General features: G+C 48.8%; 1 protein-coding gene and 1 pseudogene across 1 annotated transcript; both read left to right on the top strand.

Annotated features, from left to right (window-relative positions):
* The first annotated feature begins 654 nt into the window (after nt 1-654).
* Nucleotides 655-1,666, top strand: LOC147991848 (uncharacterized; annotated as a pseudogene).
* A 5,141-nt stretch (nt 1,667-6,807) lies between these two features.
* Nucleotides 6,808-10,880, top strand: LOC125536114 (uncharacterized). Its single transcript, XM_048699255.2, has 3 exons — nt 6,808-8,197; nt 8,680-8,766; nt 10,345-10,880. Exons 1-2 carry the CDS (start codon nt 7,003-7,005, stop codon nt 8,754-8,756), a joined length of 1,272 nt encoding a protein of 423 aa, XP_048555212.2. The 5' UTR covers nt 6,808-7,002; the 3' UTR covers nt 8,757-8,766; nt 10,345-10,880.
* The last annotated feature ends 594 nt before the right edge of the window (nt 10,881-11,474 follow it).

Raw genomic sequence — 11,474 nt, 5'->3', positions numbered from 1 at the left:
CGGGGCATTATTCGGTGTTAGTTATGCTTAATGCTCACTTATGAGATTCTTCGTTTCTTGGTTGGATGCTTCTCAATCTTTTGCTAGCTTCATTTGCACTATGTATGATCACTACTTGTGCATCCAAAATCCTTAATGGTTTTATTGTGCCAGTTTCTCTTCTTCTAATGAGAGGTCGGCTTCAGCTCTTCTCGTCTATATAAAAGGTCGCTCCTCTACAGGGGAAAAAACAACTCTTTGTCTCATGTGAGACAACAGGCGTCTGAAACCCTGCCTCTTGTGATCCATTACGGGAGAGGGGCAACTAGGTTTTTGGGGAGTACCATCGCACGACTGCTGGATTTTTGTTCATCGTGGCTGCGAACGACGACATCCTCGACGACGAGTTCCCCAACGACGACTTCTTCCTCGACGTCGACGACATGACGAATGGCGTCTCTACATATTCTGTTGTTGTCCCGTATGTCATCTTAGTCTCTATGTTAGGGCTAGCATTTGGTTTACTGCTACCCATGATCGGCCTGGATATGTTGCTTGTTGCTTATGATATCAATTGGATGACTAGTTAAACAATCAGTTGCATGTATCAATTATTCTCTCTATCATGTTGATCATTTTTACCTATTGTTTTTCTGGATTAAACTTAATGAAAAAATGCCTAATTTTTCAATAATCCAAAAACCTAATGTGTGTAGGCATTTTTCTCCAATTACATTTGCTACCACTCTTAAGCCTTCTGTGTTTGAGGGTGTGAGTTATAAGAGGTGGCGTGCGAGGGCAGTTCTTTGTCTTACCACCATGAACTGTTTTCATGCCTCTAAGGGCAAGCTAGAGGAAGAGCTAACTGCTGAGCAGGAGCAAGCTTTCCAGGCTACAGACATCCTCTTTAGAGGTGTTGTTCTGAGTGTTATTGGTGACAAGATTGTCGATCCATTCATAACCATCACGATCGGTAAGGATATGTGGGATGCGGTCGAGGCCAAGTTTTGGGTCGCTGATGCAGGAAGTGAGTTGTGTATCATGGAACAGTATCATGACTACAAGATGACTGATGACCGCTCCGTTGTTGAGCAGGCTCATGAGATTCAATCGCTCATTAAAGAACTTGAGCATCTCAGTTGTGTGTTACTGGACAAATTCATTGCCGGATGCATCATTGCCAAGCTTCCCCCTTCATGGAGGAATTTTGCTACCTCTCTGAAGCATAAGATGCAAGAGTTTATTGTTGTTAATCTAATTGGCACTCTCGATGTGGAAGAGAAGGCGAAGGCAAAAGACACATGTGCTCGTTTCCATGAGGGGAATTCTAGCCAGTTTGGTACGGAAGAGAAATTTCCAAACCTACAAACCCAAGAACAAAAACAACTATGCGGGAAAAGGAAAATTTGAAGGCAAGAACAAAGCCCAACAATCTGCCAACTTCAAGAAGAAGAAGGAAGTTTATAAGAAGAAAGGAAAATGCCATGTACGTGACAGTGAAAATTATTGGGCTTCATCCTACAATGATTACTAGGACATGCGTCAAAATGAGAACAACGGCAAGACCACTAATGTTGTTATTGGCGATGTTGAGATGAAAGATATCGGGTATTGTTGGTCTCATACCCCACGGTATGACCTGACTAGGAATGACCTGGCATCCCATGGAGGCTCGTCATTAGGCTAGCAATGTGGGCCGTAATTCAAAGCCCAGGGGGCGACTGAAAGAAGAGGCCGACTCGTGGGTCAGTATTTGGTGAGTCAGCCCAACAAGGAAGTTGTAAGAAATTTTCCCTTACTTGAAGGACAAGGTGAATAGGAAATAGACTAAGACATGGGTTGTAGTACGACCCGGACTCTGTTGTAAACTCAGGGCCTCGGCCTACATATAAAGGGGAGCCCCTGAGATAGAGAAGTTAAGTTACAAGGTCTCGAGTACTAGATTAGCTAAGTCGCACCCTTGTTTTCGAGATCCAAGCAATAATCAATCAAGTAGGAAGTAGGCTATTACCTCTGTCGTGAGGGCCGAACCTGGGTAAACCCGTGTATCTCGATTCCGATCAACCCCGGCAAGCTACTACCTAGATGTGATGGCATCAGGACTAAGTCCTTTTTCGAGGACATCTGCCGTGACAAAACCACAACAATTGGTGCCCACCGTGGGGTTATCGCTCGGTGGTGTTGAGATCTCGGAGGGAGCTCTCCCAGGGATCGAGGGATATGCGATCGTCCGCATGACCAAGAGTCGCCGCGACAAGCTCTACATCGACGATTTAGACTGGGGCCCTAAGACCGACTCAATCAACTACGGTTACCGGGTCCCCTTCGACAAGGTCCATGTTTTCATCGGCAAAATCGACGAATCAAGACCCGAGTCGGACATCTACACCAAAATCGATGAGTCGGCTCAGTGCAGGCAACCCGCCGGGGCTCAAGCCGGTCGGAATCATGTCTTCGTTGGCTTCACCCAGGGAGTCGATCTCGCAGACAACTCTGTGTCTAGTGGGGACACCCTCATCTACTCCGACGGTGAGTTATCGGTCGGGGACACTGAGTCAATCCTCCCGCTGTATCATGGTAGGCTTGGGGCTACTCCGGTGATGAGCCGGCTCCAATCGACCACGAGCTGCTCCATCGAACCACCGTCTACATGGCAGGCACTACGCCGACTCTTAACTCTAGGACAGCAGGTGCCGTGATGGGAACCGGCTCTTCAGCACTGGCTTCGAATGAGAGTAGCCCGGTAAAACCGCTGGCTCAAGTTCTCACAGAGTTGGTCGCCTCATTGGCAACGCTCCTGGAGACACCGGTGACTGCGAAAAACCACATGGAACGCAATGTGGAGATAAGTAAACTTCATGAGCAAATGGCTAAGGCTCGGGAGGATATCAATGCTGAGAACACTCGCATGGTGGAGCTGCAAGCCCAAATTCATGATGAGGTGGAGCGCCTGAAGACAGAGGCCTGGCATATGGGCCTACGACAGAACGCAACAGATGTGGTTCATCAGAGGAGGCACATGAGCCATCTGCCCTCCAATTTTGAGCTCATGCATTTGTTCAACACACCACAAGACACGCCCATTCATTTCCAAATTTTGTTTGCACAAAGACCCACACGGCTCCTTTAAAGAGTGATCGATAAGTTGAAGCCAAGGTATAGAATCCTCCCACATGCCACTTCCAAAGCAGAATATCTGGACAATCTAGGATGAGCTGAATGGAAAGCATGACTTCCCAAAGCCTAATCACTTGCTCCAAGCCATCCGTTGAGAGAACTCTGACAATATCAATGGCCCAACGGTGTTTCAACATATCGTCCCTAACCGATCTTCGATTGATTGTCTAAGTCCTCACCTCTTAAAAAACAATCGACACAATATCCACACCCACTAGCACCATTTAGCCATTTGTCTCTCTAGAATAATATACGGTCCCTAACGCCCCCTTGTCAATGTACGAGGGTTGTTGACAGCACTCTGAACCTGTTGATCAGAGGAGGGAGACAAGTCTTGCCAAGGCCAGGAATCAGTTGTACGCTTAAGCCATTCCCAACGAAGCAAGGCAAGACCATGGCCCTTGAGGTCGATTACCCGATCCCTCCTAGCCGTTTTGGCTGGCAAACCCGCTACCAAGCCACAAAACACTTCCCAACATGGTTGTCCTTTGTTCTTGCCCAGAAGAAGGCCATGCAACCTTTATGAACATGACCGAAAGCCCATTTGGGGGTGTCTTCCACCAACCACTGATGATTAGCTAGTTCTAGCTATAATAACATTGTTAACCAAGATCAACCGGACAACTCAAGTAATTAGGCATTTTTGCGAGCCTGGCATTAAGCTAAGAACACTATCCACAATAGGCTGCTACTTTGAGTGAGTTAGTTGCCAGATTGATGATTGAAGGCCTAAGTACCAGCATGCCACAGGGAAGCTTTCCATCCTCCATGGAAGGGTCGACACCACAAGCTCCTTACCCCCACCTCCTCACAGATAGTAATAGTAGACGACTTCACGAAGTTGATTTGAAGACTCATGGCAGTGTCGAAAATTCTAAGGGATTCTTGGACAAACAATGTATCCATAGCAGATAGTCTGATGAAGAGGTCCACATTGTTCGCATAGATGGATACATGATGCAGTGGGGAGCAACTCGACAGGGCACTAATAACCCCAAGCTCATGTGCTCCAATGATCAAAGCAGTGAGGACGTCCATCACTATCACGAATAACAACGGCGACAATGGAACTCCCTCACGCAATCCGCGCGCGTGCATAACTTTTTTCCCTGCAAAACCATAGGCACCCCAATGCTCGTCGTTGTGAGCAAGGTGGCAATCGAAGATCTTCGTCTCTCCGAGAACCCTTTTGCACGCATCACTTCAAACAAGAAGGACCAAGAGAGCGAATCAAACGCTCGTGAGATATCCAGCTTCAGCAATACACCCTTGGCCTTGTGATGCTGTAACTTTTGTGCCACCTGCCAAACTAGCATAAAATTTTCATGGATATATGTTATACCCGCCCTTAATGAAAGCCGACCGGATTATATGCACTAGCTCTTCCATGCGCACAGTAAGCCTGACAACAAGAAGTTTGGAGCACATCTTGTGGATATCATGCACTAACCTAATCGGACGGAAATCTCCGATGAGGCATGCATTCGGCTTTTTCGAGATCAACATGATTAGTGCCTGATTAAGCCTGACAAAACCCTCGCCCATTGTCCAAGAACAGTTCGTGGATTGCAGCCACAACATCAGCTTTGATCACAAGAGCCCAAGCCTTTTAACAGTCTTGCAACGTCGTACAACCTAAATCAAGATGAAACTTAAGAATCCAAGTGGTTATAAACTACAACCTCCATAACTAAATATAAGACGTTTTTGCAGTTGAAAGTTGTTTTTGAAGTATTAAGTTGTTTCTAAAGTTCCTAAGTATCTATTGATTTATTTCAGAAGTTCAAATCATATGGACACTTTACTACACCCTCCGTTCATTTTTATAAGTCGTTTCAGACAACTAAAATTGAGTTATTTTATACACTGTCTGAAATGTTACAACACCTTAGAGCAACTCCAACGGGGTGACCCAAACGGACGCGCGCTTTGTCCGCTTTTTGTCTGTTTGGGTTGGCCAGGCAGACGTCGGCGTCCGCATTTTAAAATGGATCGGCTTGACCGCCCAATGGGGAGGCCGACCCAAATGTGCCGGCGTGAAAAAAAACAAGCTGCACAAAATAAACATAATTAAACATAAAAGTGGCCGGTCAAACGCCGGCCAAAATCCACCTAGATCTAATAAACATTAAATAAAACATTAAAAAAAGTCTGCGCCCGCCTGCTGCCGCCCCGCACGCTGCCCTAGACGTCGTCGGCCTTGCCCTCGACGCCGCCATCGTCGGTGAGGTCGATGAAGACCGGAGCAGGGCCAGCCCACCCGAACGCCGCCTGGTACGCTGCCAGGGCAGCCTCCTCCGGCGTCTGCTGGGGCGACGGCATTGCGGCAAGCCGCGCGCGCTCCTCCTCCTCCTCCTCGAGCCGGAGCGCCTCCGCGTCGCGTTGGAGCATGGCCTCGTAGCGCATCTGCTCCTCGCCGTCGGCCTGCTTCTGGCGGAGCCAGTGCTCCTTCCATCGCTCGAGGTGGGCCGCCTCTTCCTCCGGCGTCGCGGCGAAGTGGACGGGAGGCGCGCTCACCCACTCGCGGTACTGGCCCGTCCACAAGTAGGCCTCCTCCGGCCAAGTGGGTGGAGGCGGGGAGCGCTTACGCGACGGCTCCGGCTCCGGCTTGGACTATACGGGCGGCGACAGCACGAAGAACGGGGTGTGGACGGAGTTCCCCGCCGCCGACAGGTCAAGGGCTTGCTCCAGCCCATCCCAGTGCGCGTCCTCCTCGATGCGGCTAGCCTCCAGCGCATGCTGCAGGGCCTCCTCGAGGGCGGCTTGGTACTCCGCCTTCGCCTCCATGTCCTCGGGCTCTACCTGCGGGGCGGCGGTGGGAACGACGGCGGGACACCCGAGCGCCGTTGCTCCTCGTGTTCGAGGGCGAACCAAGCCTCCCAGTTAGGACAGTCGGCGGCGTACTCGGGCAGCCGACGCTGCTCCGGCGTGAGTAGCGCGCGGCGCCGGCGCACCTCGTCGTCGTGCGCCCGCTGGGTCCGCGGAACCGCTGGCACCGGGATCCGGTTTGGATCCAAATGCCAATGGTGCGGCAGCGTCAGGTCGGGGTAGGGGAGGGGCTGCCTGTACTCCCAGTGCCACTGCGCTTGGTGCACCGGGATGTGCAGGCGCCGGCGTCCAGGGCGGAAACGCGTCGGCGGTGGAGGGGGAGGGGGAGCACGGGATGACGAGGCGCCGGGGGTGCCCTTCCCCTTGCCATTGCTTTTGCCGAAGAGGCCCATGGCGCGCGCTAGGGTTTGCGGTCGCCGACGAGGAAGCAAAGGAAGTGGTGAGGGGCCAGATGTGGACGGGAGAAGCGGATGAGGCCGACCCCACCACACGCATGGTTAAAAAAGGATGCGCGCACTAGCTGACGCGTGGGCCTGCTATCGGTGGTCGTCATAAATAAGACGACCGGTGGCGGTTGGGTGGCCGCCAGGTGGGGACGCGCGGCGTCCGTTTCGCGTCCGCGCCGACGCATTTCAGGCGTAATTTTGGGCCGGAAATGGGTCGGCACGGACACCGGGCGGACACGATTTGAATTTGGGTCGGCGTGTTGCGTCACTTTTGTCCGCGCCAACCCAAAAAAACGCGGGCGGACGAGGGTCATCTCATTGAAGTTGCTCTTATAAAAGTGAACAGAGGGAGTAGTAAAATCTGGAACAGGAGTTCAAACACATCTTCCCTCTGTCGTCTTCTGTGCTTCAACCGGAGAAGGCTGGATGGGACTCGACCTTTTGGCTAAAGCTGTCAGAGCCGGCTGGACCGAGTCCATGTGCACCAACCAAAACCCCCTTCCTCCTTTCCCCACCGTCTTCGCTCACGGGCAGAAGCACAAACAGCGTCACCGACTCCTCCAGAAGCAAAATGCCCCTCCTGCTCCGACGCCTCGCCGGCGCCATCACCGGCGCGGCCCCCCTCCGCCGCCCCCTCTGCACGGCGGCCCCGCGCCCTCCCTGGGCCATGGTGAACAGCCAGGCCGCGCTGGACGCGTCAGGGGCGCCGTCGCGGGGCGCGCGCGCGCTCGTCGACCTCGACACCACCCCCTGCGTCTCCCGCCTCTCCGTCCCCGCTCGCCTCGTCGACCCCCACGGCGACATGGGTCCCCTCGTGGGCATCGTCCGCAGCGCCAGCCGCGACGGTCTCCTCCTCCTCGACTTCGTCGACGCCCGCCCCCGCCCCCGCCCCATATGGCCACACGAACTCGCCGCGGACCGCGGCGGCGTGGAACCGGACGCCAAGCTCTTCATCTGCAACCCACTCAGCGGCCAGCTGGTCCGCCTCCCGGCCCCCGGCATGGATGTCCCCAAGATGAGCACCTCCTTCGGCCTGCTCACCCAATCCCAAGGCTCCCACGGCCCGCCTGATAGGTACGCCGTCGCTCAGCTCAGCAAAAGCAGTCGCGGGGGAGGGGAGTGCCGCAGGGTCGTGCGCCGGTTTCTGTCCGAGACAGGGGAGTGGGACGAGCGGCCGCTGGTCGGGGTGGCCGAGATGGACACTGCGCGGAGCATGCTGATCAACCATGAGGTGCTGGCGTTCGGCGACCGGCTGTGGTGGGTGGACGTGGCCTGGGGCGCCTGCTCCGTCGACCCCTTCAGCGACTGGCCGGAGCGCCGCTTCGTCGAGCTGCCGCGCTGCAGCGTGCTGCCTGCTTCCGATTCCCCGTTGCTTCCGACGCTGAGCAGGTACCGGCACATGGGGGTCAGCGACGGGAAGCTGCGCTACGTCCAAGTGTCCAACAGAGACGACAGGTCCAGCGTGATCCTTTCCTTCTCGCTGGATGACGAGACCTACAGCTGGGCGCTGGATCATTCAGCTCAAATTACAGATCGGCGCGACCGCTGCCATGTTCAGATTGCTGCCATAGATCCATTCAAAGCCAACCTTGTGTACCTCCAGCATGGTGGCACTGTCATTGCCATGGACCTGGCTAACAAAAAGGAGATCTGGAGGAGTTCCCTTCCACAAGAAATCTTCTTTGAAAATTTGCTCCGCGGTAGTTCTCTTGTTCCGTGCGCGCTCCCAACATGGCTTGCCACAAGCCAGATCCCCTCTTCTGCAGGTACATATAAGCTTCATACACTTGATACCGAATCATCCAATCCAAAGTTTACTGTCCTATAATTGTTAGATTGCTCAGGATTTAGTTTGTTAATTTGCACAAATTGCGTTTGTATTGAAGATTCTGAAGGATTTGACGATATCTCACACATTGTGGTTTAATAATTGCACATACACTTATACTTTTCTGAATTATAAATTGGCCATTGTTACCAGTGTTTTTAACCTTTTTAGGATATCAGAGGTGGAATTTGGCATCGCCAGGGAATCTGATGTATTTTATTGATTGCATTGGTCATGAGATTGTCTATCATGTAAAAAATGGTTTTGCCGATCTAATTGATGTCAGCATATAGACATGCAATTGTCCTGTTGAATGACTAAATGTTGTTCCAATTCAAGTCCTGATGCAACGATGAAACATATACTGCTCTTGTTGCTCTGTGTCATTTTTATTTAAGTTCTTGTATCTATTAATTGAAGGAACCATTTCAACAAGCAACAAGGCCGATTGCAAAAAGAAGACTTTGGCAGACATGCTGGTTCGCGTAGACAGCTAACTTATCTCCGGTACACTCTCTTAAGTAACTCTTTCTTGTTTGGGTACCCTTCTTGATTCGTTTGATATCTTGTCATATCTTGTTCCTTCTTGTCGCATGATTCTGCATTTCTCCTACACTGCCCATAAAATGTGTTACTTGCACAAGCAACAAAGTTTTGGTAATGTTTCGAAATCACTATGTTTAATAATTATACTCCACCATTGTTATCCTTAGATCCAACTTGTCAGGATTGTATGCACAAACTGTGGCTAATTACAGGACAGGGCACTTCCTTTCCTACAATCATGCTGCACTTTTAGATGAACAAAAATTTGATGCTTGAATATGTTGGGACTAGCTAGTCAAACGGCGACTGTTTTGGCTTCTACTTCTTCTTGACTCTTATAATCGCCGGTACTGTCTATAGTGCTGGACTGCTACACAGAGTAGTATTACCTTGTCTGAACTACTTCATTATCCGGTCTGACTTATCCCAGACATAAAATTAGGACAAGGCTAAAATATGGCTGCCTTTTCACCATGATAAATATGTCTTTCACTAGTCGATGTCCTGAAATGTTATCAACAAATCATGACTGAACTGAAGCATGGTGCTTGCTATTTCTTACCAAATTACCATACTGTATAAGTGTATATTGACCTATGACCAAATTTGCAATGCTATCTAGTAGTCCTTCAACAGAAGTGTTCCCCAAGTATGTCAAGTTGGGCTTATTTTTTGGGCTGATGCAATTCTCTTTGAAAAGGACGGATGTTCTTAAATATTTCGGACAAGTGTAGGTGCACACCTATCAGAAATCCAACGATACTTGCGAGTTGCAAGGGATCATGCTTTTGTTCTTTGTAAAATGTTAATGCCCTGAAGTGTTTAGTTCTGACATGTTTCGCTTTGTATTCATCAAATCTGAGATATACTTGATTGCATATTTGCATGCTGATGATGATAAATCTATGAATTCTCTTTATTTGCTAGATGTTTCTGCATAACTAAAAAACGGACCTCTCACTGGCATATATGTTAATTTGAAATAGGTTATCAGGTATGTGTTGTAGAGCATACCATTTTCGTCGAAAAATCGGTCATATCCAATGTAAACCAGAATTCATGTTAGAACTATTGTAGAATGCGTGTATTTTAGATTGAATAACTGAAATATTCATTAGAAATAATGGATCCAAAGTTGATGCTATTATATTGATGGTGATGATTTTGTAGGAGAAACAGTCGGTGATCTACCTAGTGTGAAAATTGTGTTAATAAGTCTTGATGCAGAGATAAACTACAAACAACCTAAGAACTACAAAGCTGGCAAACTAGCTTGCAGTCTGCAGATAGCATCTCATTTTTTGTAATTGCTCTAAAGCAGTATTAACTGGAATCTGTTTGTGCTGTTGTGTACTTCTGACTCATGTTTATGTTTACGTGTGTTTATATTGAGCCCAAGAAGAAATTAAAGGAACAAAAATCTTTTGTTTATGTCAGGTGTTCTCTCCATGCCAGTATTTTGATGTCTCTAGAATGTAAAAAATTTCAGAATCATGACAAAGACTCGACTGAGACTCATGTTTATATTTTGGTTTGCAGGTTACTCCAAATTGTCAGATCAGAGTTATTTTGGAGGATTAGGAAACTAATGGTGGTACTTTACTGAAATCTCATTTTGGGGGGAATTCCTTGAGAAGTTTGGGTACATTAGGATTTGCTGATGCACTTCCTCAATCACAGTTTGGGCAAAAAACTGTGGCGAGAAGTTTGTCATATTTTGGCTTTACTTGTGCGCTGTTGAATTCAGTACAATGGTTGTTCCCTTCGTCAATTCGACATGTAACAGAAGTCAAGATAACATGACGCAACGTGCCCTCTTAACTTCGAATGAATTAATTTCTTTTGGAAGTTAGTAGAATTCTGGATCATTATGCCTAGACTGATCTGGAATTTGAAATCTTGTTTTAACTTGAGAATGCTTACTTTGAACTGAATGAATGGGCGGGGCTTGTAAGCTTAAACCAATGTGCTCTGGCATTGTTATGGAATGATGATTGGAGTCTGGGGATAAGCTTCACCCTGGGCATTGGCATGTACCTCAATTGGTATTTTGGAGTGGTTTAAATATGTTGTGAACTGTGGCTGTTCTTGGAGTGTGCATGCCAGTTTTTTTTCCTTTTCAGTTAGAATGCCTTGAGGACGAGCTGCAGAGATGGTACATGTCGACTGTACATGCTTTAGGATGAAAATCCTGCTTTAACATTCCGATTTTGTTTTCTACAGAATCGCAGTTTGGCGAATTGATTTTCCAATATGTTCAACTAGAGATTCTGATGATCCGCAAGTCAAAACTCTTGGTGTTTTTTTTCTTTCCTTTTTATACTTGCCCAACCGAAAAATCATAGAGTGGGCGATGACGGAGTAATTCACTTTCTAGGCTACGCAGGACGGATAAAATCCGCATGTAAATATGGCTTGTATGTGTGGACTTGGGGTGTCTTCCCCTTTCTTCTTTAATGAATGATATGTACACTCGTGCGTATTCGAGAAAAAAAATAGCAATGGGCAAACTCCTTTTTCTCCTGGCCTAGAAATTTTTGGTGGTAAATGATGAGGGTGCCTAGTGTCGATAGAAAGTCATACGTTTGTATCCTGGTGACATGTATTACCGTATTTTCCGTATATGCGTCGGCCAGGGGACCCCTACTTGAGCGACCGACCTAGCAAGG

This window comes from Triticum urartu, chromosome 1A, assembly GCF_056163025.1.
Source record: "Triticum urartu cultivar PI428250 chromosome 1A, HENAU_Tu73, whole genome shotgun sequence".
Lineage (NCBI taxonomy): Eukaryota > Viridiplantae > Streptophyta > Magnoliopsida > Poales > Poaceae > Triticum > Triticum urartu.
This window is presented reverse-complemented; position numbering and strand designations above follow the sequence as displayed.

What these genes read in the sequence shown, in the direction of transcription:
- LOC125536114 (XM_048699255.2), top strand. Translation starts at nt 7,003, where the DNA reads ATGCCCCTCCTGCTCCGACGCCTCGCCGGCGCCATCACCGGCGCGGCC. An exon ending in CCAGATCCCCTCTTCTGCAG is followed by an intron (nt 8,198 to 8,679) that starts GTACATATAAGC and finishes TATTAATTGAAG; the next exon opens with GAACCATTTCAACAAGCAAC.